At 47.9% G+C, this 17541-nt stretch overlaps 5 protein-coding genes across 5 annotated transcripts; 2 read left to right on the top strand and 3 right to left on the bottom strand.

Moving 5' to 3' along the window:
- Positions 1-1685: 1685 nt before the first annotated feature.
- On the bottom strand, positions 1686-6426 carry PEX2_090740 (uncharacterized protein; the record flags this gene model as incomplete). Its single annotated transcript, XM_016746344.1, has 4 exons — positions 1686-3578; positions 3628-5206; positions 5560-5876; positions 6079-6426. 4 exons carry the CDS (start codon positions 6424-6426, stop codon positions 1686-1688), a joined length of 4137 nt encoding a protein of 1378 aa, XP_016597133.1.
- Positions 6427-8390: 1964 nt separating this feature from the next.
- Positions 8391-9020, top strand: PEX2_090730 (uncharacterized protein; the record flags this gene model as incomplete). Its single annotated transcript, XM_016746343.1, has 1 exon — positions 8391-9020. One exon carries the CDS (start codon positions 8391-8393, stop codon positions 9018-9020), a length of 630 nt encoding a protein of 209 aa, XP_016597132.1.
- Positions 9021-9551: 531 nt separating this feature from the next.
- On the bottom strand, positions 9552-11617 carry PEX2_090720 (C2H2-type zinc finger protein; the record flags this gene model as incomplete). Its single annotated transcript, XM_016746342.1, has 6 exons — positions 9552-9658; positions 9721-9783; positions 9839-9866; positions 9922-9998; positions 10047-10187; positions 10261-11617. 6 exons carry the CDS (start codon positions 11615-11617, stop codon positions 9552-9554), a joined length of 1773 nt encoding a protein of 590 aa, XP_016597131.1.
- A 1233-nt stretch (positions 11618-12850) lies between these two features.
- On the top strand, positions 12851-13300 carry PEX2_090710 (uncharacterized protein; the record flags this gene model as incomplete). The annotated part of the gene is made up of 2 exons (XM_016746341.1): positions 12851-13072; positions 13142-13300. 2 exons carry the CDS (start codon positions 12851-12853, stop codon positions 13298-13300), a joined length of 381 nt encoding a protein of 126 aa, XP_016597130.1.
- Positions 13301-13672: 372 nt separating this feature from the next.
- PEX2_090700 (uncharacterized protein) lies at positions 13673-17350 on the bottom strand (the record flags this gene model as incomplete). The annotated part of the gene is made up of 4 exons (XM_016746340.1): positions 13673-13947; positions 14009-16772; positions 16830-17138; positions 17207-17350. The coding sequence occupies 4 exons, from the start codon at positions 17348-17350 to the stop codon at positions 13673-13675; spliced, it is 3492 nt and encodes a 1163-aa protein (XP_016597129.1).
- Between the last annotated feature and the right edge of the window lie 191 nt (positions 17351-17541).

Genomic DNA, 17541 nt, shown 5'->3' with positions numbered 1-17541 from the left:
GAAGAGTATGATGGGCGATCTCTGCTAGGATCTCGTTGGGCAAATCCGTGAGGTGCATAGTTACGACGACAGGAAGGGTAATCTCGAAATGGATGGAAAATCGAAATGTAGTACCGCTTCCCTATAGTTATATAGTATAAAAGAAGCATAGAACTAAGGGAACCATACTTAAAATATAATATTATTAAATAATTTTAGATTATTTAACAACTTAGATGGTTATAAATTAGTGATTATGATCTAGTGGACAAAATATATGTAACTAAATAACTGTATTTTATTAAGACATGTAAGCAGTTTTATCCACCTTAATTAGGCTTAGCGCTCGAAATTTACGTATTCGAGGGTCGCTGCGGGTCGTGGAGGGTCAGGGTCAGGGTCAGGGTCAGGGTCGGGTGGAGGGTCCAAGATCATGGACCACCCGGAGGGTCACTGCCAGGTCTAGCCCTTATTACTAAAGGCTAGTCTAGAAAGATAGCCTAGTAGTATATAAAGGAGTATAATACTAATTTATAAGAAATTTATCTCTATAATTTATTAGACTTTTAGTCGTATTATTTAGTCGACTCTATATAGATAAATCTAGATATAATAAGAGGGCTAGGTTTAGGTATATAGGTTAGTTACCTTTAGTATAGCCCCTTTATAGGTATTATAGTTCTATTATAACTAGCGATATTAGATACTACCTATATATACCTAGGATAGGATTATCCTTTTACGTATATTTCGCGGTATAACGGATGGTATTATATTTAAAGACTTTTTATATTAGCTTCTTTAGTACTATAGATAATAGCCGGAACCTAAATCTGTTATACTTATAGATAATATATTATTCTATTATTTAGAATGGATTTTATAGATATACGCGGACGCGGGGGTAAAATTAGTATATCTACTGCCATGTTTACTAGACTTAAATCCGGTTGAGGAGTTTTTTTACCAAGCTAAAAAGCTTTATTAAAAGAATTACTATAAAGTGGATCTAAATTAATGCTTTAATATATTCCTCGCATGGTATATCGATGCGGTCGGCGCAAAGAAAGAGAGTGCTAGAGGTCATTTTTGACATTTAGGCTTGAAGATAGAAGTTTGCGGAACTTGAACCCAATTTTTGACTAGTATAGAAGAAAACTGCTTATCACCCTCTAGTACCATGACCACCACCAGTGCCACCACCGCTTCCTCCACTAGACTCAGTGCAAACATTCAGAATATCAATGAGAAACTTATCAGGTCAGCTTCACTTCACCAACACAATGTTCGCGACTCACATTCTCGGCGTTGCAGCAAAGACTTCGACCCTTACACGAGCTTCCCACTTTAAATCGGTTAGCGTCGCCAAACAAAGATCCTGACGCAGAAAAACGACGGTTTTGCATACCAGCCGCGAGCGAAACCAGCTTCACAACCACACTCATTCAATGTTTCGTAGCCCCACTACAGATCCACTAGCCCCGCAAACCGAGTGCAGAATAGCGGGCATGTTTATTATTAACCATGAATAAACCTACCTCGATGAGTATTCAAGCTACCAAAACCTGGTAGCACGTTGCTGTGCAGAATAGCGCCCCGAACATTTTCCCTTTTTTTAAACGTCCTTGCGTGAAAAGATTTTTCCCTTTCGATAAAAGAAATCAGGAAAATCGAAACAGACGGAAATAGAAATCTTCTGACGTCTGTCATGTACAAAAGTCGATGAACGAAACCTGCCCTGATTTTTGTCCTAGGGCAAGTTTACTGCCTTTGATCCTGAAGCAATCAGGTCGAGACTCGGGAGGAAGCCATAAAACCTCTTCGCCATTCAATTTTATCCACTGATGATCTTCAGAGATTTCCAGGTTTGCATGAGGCGAATTGAATGTGGAAATGGCACACCCTACCTGAGTGTCAATGCCGCCTAAGCTGGTATGCAAATATGAACCGTCATGGGAAAATTCGAAAACAGTGACTATAACTTGAAAATCCCATGTCTGTTGAAGTGAGCCTGTTGCAATGTCCCAGAGGCACACGCTGCGATCCCAAGAGCCGGACGCCAGCAGCCGGCCGTCAGGCGAGAAAGCCACTGATGTAACTGAATTTGAATGACCCTTTAGGATATGCTGCAGCTCGCCTGTTGCCGAGTCCCAGAGCCGCACTCTATGGTCTTCACAGCCGGAAGCAAGAAGCCGACCATCGGGCGAAAGGGCTACCGACCGAACTGAATCTGGGTGGCTTTCGATAGTCTGCTGAAGTGTGCCGGTTGCTATGTCCCAGAGTCTCACAGTCTTATCTTGAGAACCGGACACTAGTACTCGATTGTCGAGCGAGATGGCAATTGACCACACCCAATCTAGATTGCCTTTGAGAGTCTGCTGGAGCGAGCCTGTTGCTGTGTCCCAGAGCCGTACTGTGGAATGTGAGCCAGATGCTAGCAGCTGGCCGTCGGGCGAGAAGGCCACCGAAACAATTGAATGTGAATAGCCCGTAAACATATGCTGGTGCGCTTCTATTGCTGGTTCCCAAATCCGCACTGTGTGATCGTCGGATCCAGATGCTAATCGCCGGCTATTAGGCGAGAAGACCACCGATTTAACAGAACCCACATGACCTTCGAGGATATGTTGCAGCGCACCTGTCGATATATCCCAGATCCGTACTGTCCTATCATCAGATCCAGACGCTAAAAGACGGCTGTCAGGCGTGAAAGCTACAGACTGAACCGAGTATAAATGACCCTCAAGGTGCTGCTGGAGCGCACCAGTTGCCGGATACCAGAGCCGTATTGTCGAATCATAGGAGCCAGATGCTAGCAACTGACCGTCGGGTGAAAAGGCCACTGACGTAACTGAAGATAAATGGCCCTCGAGTGTCTGCTGCAGCTCACCTGTTACCGGGTCCCAGAGCCGTATTGTCGAATCATAGGAGCCAGAAGCTAGCAACCTGTTATCAGGGGAGAAAGCCACTGATGCAATCGAATGTGAATGGCCCTTGAGGGTATGCTGCAGCGCGCCTGTTGCCGAGTCCCAGAGCCGCACTCTATCATCCTCGCAGCCGGAAGCAAGAAGCCGGCCATCAGGCGAGAAGGTCACTGACCAGACCCACCAAAATCCAGCCTCAATAGTCTTCTGGAGCGCCCCCGTCGCCGTATCCCAGGTGCGTACTGTGTTATCATAAGAGCCAGACGCTAGTAGCCGGCCATCAGGCGAGAAAGCAACCGAACGGACATAATGTGAATGGCCCTCAAAAGTCTGTTGGAGCGCGCCTGTCGCCGTATCCCAGAGGCGTACTGTGTTATCCCAAGAGCCGGACGCTAGCAGCCGGCTATCAGGAGAGAAGGCTACCGACCAAACTGGGGCTGAATGGCCCTCTAGAGTCTGTAATTCTGCACTCCATTTTTCACTAACTTGTGGCAACTGGCATATCCAACTAGGAAGGTCCGGCATGAACTCCATACGAATTATTGCCGTCAGAGGTGAAAATACCAATCCGGCGCAATAAATCTGAAGGGGTGCTTCATCGGCTATCTGGCAATATTTCAGAATAAAGCGCTTTCCATCATGAAGAAAATTAGACAAATCGGAAGTTTCGTCGTTCTAAAAGTATTAGTGTACAACTTGAATTGCCGAGGGATATGGTACTTACAGGAACAACCATGTGGAGGAGATCAAGCATACCTACCACCTTTGATACAAGACCAAGCAGGCTCATCGCTTCCACCCAATGCAGAAAATGCTTCTGGAGGAATAAATACAGGTCTTCTATCTCGGAAGATAAAACCTGACTTCGTTCGAGATGGTAGATCCAGTAGCGGCAAGAGTATTGTATTTCCATTGGAAGGTACTGGCGGATATGTTGAGGGTCGATGTCTGCCCTACGAGTTCCAGGGCTCACTAAATTGCAGATATCTTTCCGTAGATAACCCTGCATGGTTTTGAGACAAAACTGAGCAATCTTTGTGTGATTTTTCGGCTCATCCATATGAAATTTGGTTGGAGACCGAACCAAAAAATCCCGAAATGATAGATGTAGGATCCTAATAGGCTGATCTCGGTCCTTAGAAATGCTTAAAACCGATCGGAATGAATCCAATCGATTACTGATCTGGTCTGCTTCTATCTTAAGCAACAGCGATAGCGTATTTATTGAAAGCGGAACAGCAAGAAGAATGATAATACCGACTATTTTCTGGAATTCTTGTAGGAGCTGCTGCTGCTCCGCCTTATCACTCTCTTGATCGTCTAGTAGTCGCGTCAGAATTGGTAGATATGTTTTATCCATTCTCGATAAATATTTGGCTTGGTCTTTCAAAAGCTCTGCGAGGCGCAATTTAGGTTCCCATTTTGAATGTTCGATATAACGGCACATAGTGGCAGCCGAAATAAATAGTGGAACGGATATTGTGACCAAGTCTTTAATGACGTTATCGCCGGGCCAGTCTTGTGAAATATTTCTATCGTGTTTGATCCTCGCAAATCGGTCTTGTAGGAATAACTGGATGTCATGTTCTGTCAATTCTTCGGATACCTCGTGAAGAGCTAGGTCCTGATATTCACGGTCTGCGATCTCTGAAAAGCCGAGGCTGATTGGGAGTTCAGGCCTGCTAGTTAAAAAGATCCGAAGGCGAACTGCTTTTGCCTTCTGTAGAAGAGGCAGTAATCGGATTATATTCCGGATATCTTGATCATGTTCACATTCGTCCAAAGCATCGATCACTATCACAGAAATTTGAGGTTGTTGGCCAAATCGATTAAGATGCAGCAGCGGTTGAAGGAGTAGTTTCTCAAACTGCTCCCTAAGCGATTTTGACGCAATGTCAGGGTCATTATGGAGTGTCTTTTGCACGCTAGACCTTAGCTCAGAAATTTTGAGAGTGAGTTGCCTTGTCAATGTCGGAAAAAACTTCTTCGCGTTCCCTCGGTCCCCTTCACCCCTCTTAAAGAAGAAAGTTGCACCCAGATGGTCGGTGTCCTTGAGCAATTTTGCCACAGTCCGAGATATTGTGGATTTTCCTGTCCCAGCCATTCCATTTAGCCAGAAAATGCTTTTTTGGGACGGCGAGACGGCCCATTCCATTATCTGCTGGAGAAGCTCGGTCCTAGTTCCTTGAAGACATTGGACTTCGTCTCGATCGGAGAAGGATTCAAACCCTGCCTCCATCGCGCCTTCCAACTTCCGAAGGTCAATCTTCTGGTCCAAATATTCCACCGTCGTCAGGACAGTCCTATTCAAAGTTAGCGATAATGTACTTGACGATAATCAACCGAATTGCATGCTACTCTTGGGTGTTTTTGAGACTAGTCAACTCCTGGCCAACTAGAAGTTGTCAGTACACTGTCCCGAATGAATAATCGTATGAACTGAATGATATATTATATTAGAGTATATACTTATTATCATATTCAGTCACAACCAAGTCATATAAAGTTACAATTTCAGGATTTAAGGTTCTAACCTTATTAAAGTTCTTGAGCTACTCGCTCAGCCCAGGGGGGTAAGGTATCCACACGTTGCGGCCTTAAAACTAGGAGTAGCTCTCGTATATACGCAGCAGCAGTAAGTGCGGCATATTTATACCAGTCGTCATTCTTGTGGGAGTCGCAATAATCGCAGATTCCGCGAATAATCAGACATAGGATGTTGTTTATGAGACCTGCAGCCTCCATTTCGAAGCATAGAATATTCAGCTCCGGGTCATTCGCATATATATCCCGTATAGTGGCATCCTTAAGTACGGAATTCCCTGACGCAATATTTCTATAGTAAACGTGGAGAATACGGTGGTTGCGGGCGGACCACCACCGAGTGTAAATCGCATTCGTCACAATTTCGTCCGAACACATATAGATAGTTTGTAGCATAAAGCCGGTTAACAGTTGGTTGGTGATAATCTTCTATATCATCGAGACGCAGAAGGTATTCTCCGAGTCTATCTGGTTTCCTTTTATCACTATACAGTCTGCGCATCTCAGGAATAACTCCTAGAAGCTTCTCAGGCGGCGCATTTAGTTAACCTGTCTTATGAAAGTGGCTATCCTTCAACTTGCCCAGATCATATTGTATCACTCCGCCGAATCCATCTTTTGGTTGACATACGACAACATCCCCCAATCGGATATCATTCCGGGTAGTTGGTGCGCCGCCTCCGATGCCTACCATTAATGCGAATCGCAAGCGTGGAAAGGTTCGAACTATATCTCGGGCAACACGAGCAGCTGAATTGGTGCCATACCGACCGGCCGGAAGACAACCAATCACCACGTAATGCTTAGCAATACGACCGTAGACGTATGTGTTATCATCGTTGTCTTCGCTTATTTCCGGCCCGCCGTATTCCTCGTCGAGCATACGGCATGCACAAAAATACTCCTCTTCCAGCGCACAGATCCACGCTACCGTGTACGAGTCTGCTGAATCTGGATCTCGTTGCTCAGGTCGATTCATTGGATCAGTAGAGGAGCCACTGTTTTCACGTTGTCGGTTGTGTGTCGATAATTTTTGGAGTTTTGCTGGCTAGATCAAGTTTGATTTGTCGCAAGATAGACGGGACTGGAAGAATTTTGTGGGAAAAAGGAAGTGTTCCAGCTTGAGGGGAAAGGGACAGGCAGCAAAACGAGTGAGGCTGTGTGAGAGTGCGTTTCTATTGGTGCTAATCTTACGGCCCGACATGCAATTTGCTATTAATAACTATAGCGCCAAATATCCGGATGAAGCCACAACAGCTTACAGCAGGCTCTGAGATATCTTCGGGATTTTAAGCTTGGGCCACTAAAAATTCTAGTCGGTCAGTGTGGCCAGCCCTAGGCTCTGAGTTTTCGAGCTATAACTATATTTATCTAAATTTTGGGCTTTCCTTGGCGCCATACAGAGGTGAGGGTTGTCGGCTTAACATCGGCCCGAACCGACCCAGAACCATCTCGTTGCCCTGCGCCTACCTCCTCAACCATTCGGTTGACGGCGCGACAAAGGATATCATGGTGCCTCGACTTGCACCGTCACAGCTTGTGATGATCCGCGATATGATCAGCAGCAGATCGCCAACTACTTCTTAGATTGCCGAAGCGGCATTTGAACATTACGTCGATGAGGTGAAGCTAACCTAGCCAGTTTTTGATATGTATTCTCAACGTTTGCACTGAGCCTAGTAGAGGAGGTGGAGGTGGTACCGGGGATGGTGGCTCTATGGTGGTACTGGTGGTTAATCGTTGACTAACCAAGACTTTGCCTAATAGGGGCACACAAAGATGTTGGCGGAATAATTATAGTTAACTCGGCTGAGATTGCTTTGTTTCCAGAAGAGCCCTCAAGAATGAAACGAGCCAAATCGCAGATCTTACGAATAAAAATAAGGGATATAAAGACAATTTTTAATAATAGCAGCTAAGGGCCGCGTTATTACGCACTGCCTAACTAGTCACAGTTATGTTAGAAGCTTTCCTGATTATACTTGCTTATTGCTGGTCCTCCAACGTCAACGATCTGTCTCTTAACCAAGCTGCTACTCCCTAGAGTATATCTATTAGAGTCGCGGTGACTTCCTACTCCTCCTTAGTATTAGTAGGGAGTTATGGTTATATAATCTAGGCGGTTAAGGGTATTTAAAGTTCTTATAGAGTAGAATTGATATTTACCTATCGGAGGCCGAGAGTGGCTGCCTTCTAGCTGACCCTTCCTTTCTGCTGGGTGTATCGCACGTGAATACTGACTGGTTGGTTGGTTGGCTCTTGATGGCCTATCTGTATGCCCTGTGGGTTACCACTGGTTGGTGACGGGTAGGTCCGTAACACCTCCGACTATAGTATTCACTCCTTATACTAACCTTCGCAGTTGTAGTCAATCCTATTGCAAAACCAGTCTTATCAAAGTTGTAGATATTGTTAGGGTCGATTCCATATTGAAGGATTGTCTTTTGAACCAGATTAAACCACCTCTTTATAATCTTAGGGTCTTTATATTTCGCACGCTCGTAATTGTATCGTTTCGAGAATCAGGAGGAGAGGAGAGGACACCTTAGGACTTCGAAACGGCGCGCTACTTCACATATTGAAGATATTTTTTGATTCTTAAAAGCCTGGATTGCTAGTAAGATCCTACCCTCTTACTCTGTTGAATTTCTAGAGCTTTGAGTACGAATTGGTGGCATAGTGTGTGGTTGAGGAAGAAGGGATTAAATTAATTGACGCGTTTCCGGTGGGGTGGACGACTCGGGGGTGTGGACCACTCGGTGGTGAAATACGCTAAATGCTCTTATGTAATCCCTTGGGAGGGCCTTTCTTATCACCACGTGATACGATAAAAAGGTAGCGACGTCATCCCTGAGCGCCGGACTTTTACGACAGCTCAGCTGCGTTCTTGAAAAATATTTTACAAATTCTCATTTGATTTACTTCATTAGTATCAATTTCAAAATGTCCACCCTACAATGCATTCGCGCTACGCGTGGCTCTCCACTCCTGCGCCTTGGAGGTCCACAATTGCACCACCTCAACCGACCCTCCATACAGCGACTGTATCCCATCTCTCGCTCTTTGCACAGCCTGTCTAGCTCCAGCAAAGCCCGAATTAGCCCAATCTCACGCCAATTGCAATTGTCTCTCCGACCGTCGCTCTCCAACCCTACAGCTAGAACCTACGCCGACCGAAAAGGATCAACCGGCAAAGCCGAAGCCGATCTCCTAGTCGAAGAACTACAAGAGCTGTACGAGGTCGCCAAAGACGAGTTCGAAATTGCTACAGAAAGCACTGACTCATCTACCATCTACGCCGCCTCAGACCGCGAGTCTGCCCGCGATGCTCTCAACCAGCTGTCCGCAGTGTACGGCCTCTACACTGCTCGTCCTGGGGAAGTTGAGAATGAGACGGATGAGTCGCCATCTGAGGTAGAGGAGTCCGGGGAGAGTGCTATTGTCGAGACGCAATATAATCCCGCGGAGATCCCGCAGGGTGTTAAGGATGAGGTGCGGCGGCGGGTTGGACATCGGATTCGGGAGTTGAAGAATGCTATTGAGGCGCTCGAGGAGAGGGCTATGGAAGATTAAGGGCATTTTGTGGTATGGCCATCCACAATCGTGTCAATCACTTGTAAGGTACAACGATGATATGGTTTCCATATCTGGATGCGGCAATTGTATACTTTAACGTCTACATGGTACTTTGTATGTTAGGGTCCGTTACCAGATCATCAGCAAAATAAATAGAGGCATTATACATCCTGAGTCTGCAAGCTTCAAATTTTCCTACGCACGAATATCATACTTGACATGCCAGTTCATGAAAGCAAATCATAACATAATAAAACCACATAGGAAGTAGATCACCCAGGCCAATCAAAGAGTTGATCGGTCCAGGCTCTAAGACGATATATCAATTAAATCATTGGTGGAAAATCCCGGCAACATCAAGGACAAGTGGTATCAAGCTTTTTAGTAGTTCTCAAAAATCTGCAAAACGCCAGAAACAAAGTGCTTCTTAAGCATCCATAGTACGCCCGGCGGGAAATAGCGCCTGGATAAATCGGGTCGTAAGACATGACAATCGCATACAATGATGCAATTTAAAGGTGTGGTGCATTAGACGAGAGTGAAGGGGGTCATAGTGAAGTGGTCGGGGCTCGGTGATGGAAGTGTTGAGCTGGGTTCTTGTTTGTGTGTTGTTCTCTGGTGGCGTTTCAATTGGTCTGCGGAGAATTGATGTTAGAATGTAGGCGATTAAAAGCAAGGCGTCGGTCACAGAACTTACCAGGACGTGTAAAGCTCTTGGTGCATCCCGGGAAAAGGCATTTGTGTTTCCGCTCTCCGTGGGCTAGATGGAGTTAGTAAAAATAAGTTAAGCGTCTGAAATGGAAGGAGTATCATACTAAGTCTGTGACTAGACATATTGGAAGACTGGGTTGATGTTAGAATATGAGCGGGTATGTGACATATAGATAGAGGAACTCACGTCGCCCGTGGTGAAAGTGCATCCCGGCCAGGTGCATTTGAAAGGCTTCTCGCCAGTGTGGGTTCGCGAATGTGTTTCTGGAATGGTTAGCAGTATATTCAAGAAGGAATTAAAGGACGACATACTCAATTCGCTGCTGTCAGTAAATGATTTACCGCAGTGTTTGCATGTGTATGGTTTGTCACCACGATGACTGCGCTCGTGTCGGTCTAATGTCGCCTGTCTAGCAAACGTCTTGCCACACACGGAGCAAGAAAAGTTCTTGTCTAGAAAGATGCAATTCATGTTAGCACATTTGTCCAAGCAACGGTAGATAGCGATATGACGTATATGACGTACAGTTGCTGTGTGTTAGGAAATGCCCCTGAAGCTTGGACTTCTGCGAGAAGGGGTCGTCTGGACGATGGCATCCTTCCCAGCAGCAGTAGTACCCATTGCCCTTGGCACCGTTCACGGTGTTCATATGACTGGCAACGAGGTGCTCCTGGAGAGAACCACAATCGGCAAAAGTAGCACCGCAAGCAGCCTTGATTCCATGGATTTCCGTTGCCCACTTGCAGATATGCAGCTTACTGTCGGCCGGAGAAAAGTCTGGTGTGGTAAGGACGGATGAGGAGTCACCTTCGAGAGGTGGTGGGGTCTCTCCTGGGCTGGAAATGAGGTGAGAGCTGATGCTAGAGCGGGACTGTCGGGAGTAAGGAGAATACGGGTGAGAATGAGCATGGTGGTGAGCTCGGCAACGATGATGATTGCGGTGAGGCCCTTTGCGGAGAGTTTGCAGGTTGAAATCATTGGGGTTTTTGAAATGGTTGTGGACATGATGATGTTCAGGATTGAAGCAGTTGAATGCATCTGATGTGTCGATTTTGGGTTTGTCGAAGGTATCGAGACTGGTCTGAGGAGTCCCAGCTACGTGTTGATCTTGGCATATCGAGAAATCGGAACACATACCCAGCATGTGGAAAACCTCCGCTGGGTTTACTTCAGCTTGTGCGGGAGCAGGAGGCGCCACGAACATCCCTTGCCAGTCTTTCTGGAAATCATGACACTCAAAGTGGTTGGATACGTCCTGCTCGCAGTGGGTGGCATGCGTTTGGTATGAGGATCGGATGGTTTCTTGTTGAAATGGATCGATGACACCAGGGAAAGGATGCTGCATGGCTTTTGTTGTATGGCCAACGGAAGTGTTTCCCATTATCATGGAAGGAAAAACCCCCGTGTCTAGCGACAGCGGGGTGTTGAGTCCAAACAGAGTGTCGAAGCCGCAGTCTTGACTAGCAGGACCTTCGCAGCAGTGGTCTTCGAAGCACAGGGGGTCAATACTTTCACAGTGGTCGACCTCGCAGTTATCGTCGCAGTGGGTGGGATCACAATGAGTATCGTCGCAGTTGTGGTCGTTGCAGTTATCATCATCGCAGTTGTCATCCTCGCAGTGAGTAACTGAGCAGACAGTGGAAGTGTCACAGCCCGTAAAGCGGCCACATATGGACCCGCAGTCTAGCGCGCAGTCGTCTACATCACAGCAGGCCTCATCAACCTCACAATGGGGTAGTGGTGGATGGGTTTCAAGACTTGAACAGTTCCAATGATGTTGATCAACATTACCGGAGGGATCTACCGCCGCCTTGCCATCGATGTGGAACGCTTCCCAGTTGCATTCAAGGCAGAAATCGCCTTGTTGGGTTTGGGACGCCATGGTGCACGGTTCACTTCAGAGGATGGAGGGAAGGTGTAAGGGTCGCAATCGAATCGGGTTTTCTAGGAACAGTGTCGTCACAACAGCGTGTACGACGAATAATATGGGGGAAATGCAGTCGAGGAACCGAGCAGTGTGCGACCATAAGTGGGACAGTGAAGGCCCGTCAGGTACGATATCACACTACAAAACCCACGAAGCCACGAGTGAAAGTGTCACCCGTGTGTGCGCCGTTCCCGGGAGAAAGTTTAGGTTGTAATACCGTATGTTTTCCTCTCACAGCACGGATAGATTCGCAATCGAGTCATGCGCTAGGACTGGACTGGTTGAGGACAGGCGCAATCGGAGAATTGACCGAGATCGACGTGCAGGAAAAGCAAAAAGGAGGACCTTGGAGTCGCAGATGCAGGATCAAATCCAAAGGATTTCGAGAGGATCAGGGGGCATAACCTGGTGTCGACTGAGACCCCTCAGTGTAGCCGTGAGGACCTTCGGGACGCAGGAGAGGATGGGGACCTTGGGGGTTAGGCGTCATGATTTTCGAGCGAATCGTAGAGCGTGCTTTGGCGAGCAATTTCGGATAATCTTGTGATATATGTGATATAGAGTCGAAACTGCAGGAAACGGAGACCTGAGAACGAGAGAAACTGAGAAATCATCCCCAGCATTCCAACGAAGAATTCCTTTCCCCGCGGAGATAATTTCCCTTGAAGGGAAATTCTGACTAAGCTCTATTCTGCCCCTCTGGCCCGACCTGCTTTGACAGCCCTAATCCGGTAGTTTGTCTGCAGTTTGCATCCGGTACATAGGGGAAAGTTTAATATTGATTGACTCAATTAATAGAATCTATAAGCTGACAACATATTTACGTTTACCACCTAGGAATTTACTAGTAAATCCAAAGGTCTAGCCCGACTTACCGAAATCAATTATGTCCTACTATTCTCACCGCCTTTGCCCCGGATCGACTATCAGCTTATCGCAGTACTCCAACATCCACTTGCGATGATCCACGAACAACAACAACGTCCACAGGTACGACTCAATACATAGCCAGCATAGCACTTGTATTGTCTACCTTGAAGAAAACCTATTACACCCAATTGGGTCCCCCAAAGATCAACTTGGCACCCTAGCCGAAGCTCAAATCAGCGACCTTGCCTGCCTTGCGCCCACCCCACACTAACCGCGACAACAAATCCTCCGATCCCTGCGCCTTACTACACAATCACAATGGGCAACATCTGCTCCCGTTCTTCTAATCAGGCAGACCCATTCAGCCAACCGGGCCGTGTAGTCGGTACTAGCTCAGGGAGTACTGCCGCACCCCGCGCCCCACTTCCGGCCAAGACAAACTGGAAGGCTACACCCGGTCGCACTCTGGGTGAGGGCACTACAGATGCTAGTACTGCCGGAACGGATGAGGCCCGTGCAAATGCTGCAATTGCCGCACAGGTATGACAGCTCATTTCCCGCTAAGATATGCTATGCAGAGTTGCGATTGCTGACTTGTGGGTCTTATAGAAACGCGCCGAAGGTGCCTCTGCCAATAAAGGGAAATTGGGAGCAAAGCTAGCTGCACAGAAAGCACAGACCCAAGCACAGACATTGGATCAAGTCAGTCGTACAGAGAGGGCTGCACGAGATGTAGATGGGGCTGAAGCCACAAGGAGATGGGAATAGGCACACCCGCACGAAATCTTGATTTGATCATTACTGCAATTATATCCCGGCGATCTGTTTGTTGGCGTTGTATTTGTATTTGCTGGCTTATTGTGTATATTTATAGCGTATGTTTAGTTTTTGTCAAAGTCCTTTGACTTAATTGTCGGTGGAATTATGGAATCCAGTTTCTTTGATAGTTTAATTCATGCAACGATGCTGGTCTCGCTGGTGACTCCGATTGACCGATATTTCTCCAATTCCACCACTCGACATGAGTAATCATGAATAGACTATTTAGCTGCAGCTTCTACATGAATAGAGACACATCAAGGATATCGTACAATCATTGATTTAGAGTATTTTGGAGTCCACTATGAACTAAAGAATGATCTAAAGAACATTGTAGCGACCACCCACCGGAGCACGCGCCTCACCCTCTGAGGCTGCCAGTGTTGCATCCTTAAGCAGGCGTCTAAGCTCGTGTATGGCGGTGGTGACTGAGATCTCCGTCTCGCCCTCCACCAGAATGTACAGCTTGGGAAGCTCTCCGGGACTGGGTTCCTTCCCGGCGGCGTAGAAATTGCCCTTGGTGGTGATAGAGGTTCCGGATGCCTCCAGGATTTTTGCCACGTTTGTGCGATTTGTGACAGCCCAACGTGCTTTTTCTGTATCAAGAAATGAAGTGGTAAGTACTTATTTGAAGTGGGAGGAATGTGGGTAACTTACGAGGGAAATCATTGATTTCAAGCGTTGCATGGAACGCTCCGGCATCAGGGCCACGGTTATCAATAGGCACACCCGATCTCATGACACCTGCACGACTCAAACGTGCGTGAATATCTGCAACAGCAGACCCCACCTTGTCCAACGGGTTCTTTGAGGCATTTGCCGGTGCTCTCTCTGTACGATGTACAACGATCTTGCCATCAAGATCAATACCTTTCGGCACACCCGGCATAGAGACTGAAGGTGTAGCTGCTGGTACAGCCGGCTCCGCGGCGGATCGGACAGCTGAAAGAGCCTTGTTGAATCGATCGTCTGACTCCTGCTCGGTCTCAAGTTTATCTTCTTCATCATCCATGTCATCGCCAGTTTTGTATGCTTTCCGCTCACGCAATCGCGCAGTTTCACGTTCCATATTAAGACGGTCCAGACCTTTACCACCAAATCCATGGCGCGAGAAATTCTTCTCCTTGCCAGACTTGACCTTCTCATTGAACCCATCAACGAGCTTTTGAAGAGGCTCGGGGACTTCCTGTCCACTTTGTCTGAGAGCCTTTGCAATATCCAACGCATACCGATCCTGTTCTTCGGTGACAAACGTGACGGCGGTTCCAGTATTGCCAGCCCGTCCAGTGCGGCCGGCACGATGGACATAATCCTCCAGGTGATTAGGTGCGTCATAGTTGACAACGAGCTTGAGCTGCTTGACGTCTAACCCACGAGCAGCAACTGACGTTGCGACCAGGATAGGGAAAATGCCAGCCTTGAATTCTTGAATAGTGCTGTCACGATCAATCTGATCCTTTCCGCCGTGAATCGACATGCATGGATAACCCTTATACATCAATTGCTTGAGCAAGTCATCCGCGGCTTCTTGACGGTCCACGAAAATCAGCGTGCGATAGTCTTCATTCGCGTCGTCTTCGTACAGATTTCCCAAGAGCTCCAACAGGCGGAAGAATTTCTGGTCGTTATTACGGACCTCGACAATTTGCGTGATTTCCGGAGCCACAACACTCTTGCCACCTACTGTGATCTCCACTGGCTCGTTCAAAGTTTTCCGGGCCAATGCTTCCATACTCTTTGGGAATGTGGCTGAAAAAAGAACAGTCTGCCTGTCCGGTCGGATGCTAGCCATAATCTTCACAACTTGTGGTCCAAAACCCATATCGAACATGCGATCCCCCTCATCGAGGACGACATATGTGATGCGACGTAGATTGAGGACCCGTCCTTGATTTGCGGCCAGGAGATCAATGAGCCGACCAGCAGTGCATACAATAATTTCCGCGCCTCGTTTTAGCTCGGCAATTTGGTCTTTGATGGGGGCGCCGCCATACGCGCAGACAGCGCGCAAACCCAAGGCCTTTAGGAAGGGCTTGCAGTCTTTGTGGATTTGAGTGGCCAGTTCACGGGTGGGTGACAAGATCATACTGATGGGACCATCTGTACTAGCCAAGGGCCGTTGGTCTTTGATGTGTCGGAACATCGGAACCAGGAAAGCACCGGTCTTTCCTGAGCCAGTTTTTGCCACGCCGATGACATCGCGGCCAGACATGATCGTGGGGATTGCTTGCGCTTGGATGGAGGTGAGGTTTTCCCACCCGAGTTTGTGAACAACATCTAATGTCTGAACCCCCAGACCGCATTGCGACCACTTTTGGACAGGTTTAGGGACATCGCGACCGCGGACCTTGATGCCATCCAGTTCAAGTCGCAAGTTTGCTACCTCCTCCTCGGTCATTTCGGCAAGGTTGGACGGTTCGGTGTAGAATTCCTTGCGGAACGGCTCATACTCGATCTTCGTGTGGTCGATATCGGGCATCTCCCGCTTCTTTTTTTTCATTGCTGCCAGGGCGAGGACATCTTCGGCTTTCTCGTCACCAACTGCAGTCACATCCACATCCTCGTCATCGCCAAACATCGCCTCGGGTTGTTGGTGGTCGGTCTTCTTGGCAAATGTGGCGCCAATTTTCCGTTCAGGCGGCGCCGAGTCTTGGAGTTCAGCCATGAACGCATCCAGCGGATCAATTTCTTCGTCATCGTCAACTTCCATAGGGGTAGAATCGGCCTGTGCGTCTGTCGACTCCTCCATATGAACATCATCATTCTGACTTTGAAGTCGTGTATCTCGGCGTTCAGCTGCAGCACGCGCTTCGGCTGCTGCGTGTTCTTCCGTTCCTTCAACTTGCATGTCTACATCATCATCTTCCACGACATCGTCCACCTGTCCGCCCACATCCAGAGGTGCGGTTGGCAATTTTTCGAGTTTCTTGCGTGTTGATTCCTCATCTGCATCCCCAAAGCCCAGAGTTTTAGAAGCAGAGGGTTTCTCCGTTTCAGAAATTTGTCTGGCGCCCAGGCCGAATCCGCTGACATTACCTTTGGCTTTCAAGGGACCAGAGAGGGTGGCGGGAGCAGCACTAGGTGCAATGGGTTTTGTTACAGATGGAGGCTTGACAGATGTCGGGACGGCAACATCAGTACCAAGGACGGCGGGAGCAGCCGTGGATGTGGTTGATGATTTGACGATGGCTTTTGGATCAAACTTCAATTTTCCGGGAAATGCGGCAGGACCTGGAGACACAACCGATTTACGGTCAATAGCTTCGAGAATCTTTTTGGGATCAACTGATGCCTGCTCTTTTTGCTTCTTCTCGCGTTCGGCGGCTTGTTTCTGTTTCCATGCCTCGAGCTTAGCAAGTCTCTCTGCTTTCTTTTGCTCGTCTGTTTGGGCAGTGGGGGCCGGTGTGGACGGCTTTGATGGCTGCGGGATTCAATTAATATCGAAGGCTCGGTATGATGCAAGATGCGGGCAGCTTACCTCTCGGGTTCTGGACCTGGACCGTCGGCTTGGAGCACGATCACGGCTGTCATCCCGTCTAGACTTGGGCTTCAAGTCAGCAGAATCATCTATCCTCCTGCGATCCCGATCGCGGGAGTCATCTCGCCTGGAACGGTAATCCCTATCACGACTTCTGCGGCGGACATCATGGTCGTCATCTCGTCGCCGTTCTCGGGATCGATCTCTTCGAGCTGGCCGATAAGTATCTTCGTCACGCCGGTCTACGGGGAGGTCTCGTCGTCGGTATGCATCTCTATCGCGAGGGCGGTCGCGCCCGCGGTATCGTCTCTGGATATCACAAGTTTGGTCAGAGATTGCAAGATTAGATGTGAATTTGCGATGCGCGCCACACGTACCTCTGGGCTGCGGGATCTGCGGTAACTGCGCCCATCATCCCGCCTGGTTCTGTCATAGCGATCATCCTCTCTGCGAGGCCGCCGGGATGAAGAATATGTGCTGCCTACAGGTGATGGTGAGCGAGTATCTCCGTGGCGAGCCATTGTTGCAGGCTGATTAGTGAGTGTTACTGGAACGCAAAAGCACCCGGGACACGGATCGATGGAGGAGGAGAGAGAGAGGGCAAGAGAAAGCGCCCCGCGAGGAAAGGGTTTGGGACGATAATTCAATCGTCAGGGCACCCAAAAAGAGTAACGTTTGAGGTGTTTGTCTATCGCATCGTCACTTTCGCAAA

The sequence above is a fragment of the Penicillium expansum genome (assembly GCF_000769745.1).
Source record: "Penicillium expansum strain MD-8 chromosome Unknown contig309, whole genome shotgun sequence".
NCBI classification, from domain to species: Eukaryota; Fungi; Ascomycota; class Eurotiomycetes; order Eurotiales; family Aspergillaceae; genus Penicillium; species Penicillium expansum.
The sequence above is the reverse complement of the archived record's forward strand: the minus strand, read 5'-3'. Positions and strand labels throughout refer to the sequence as shown.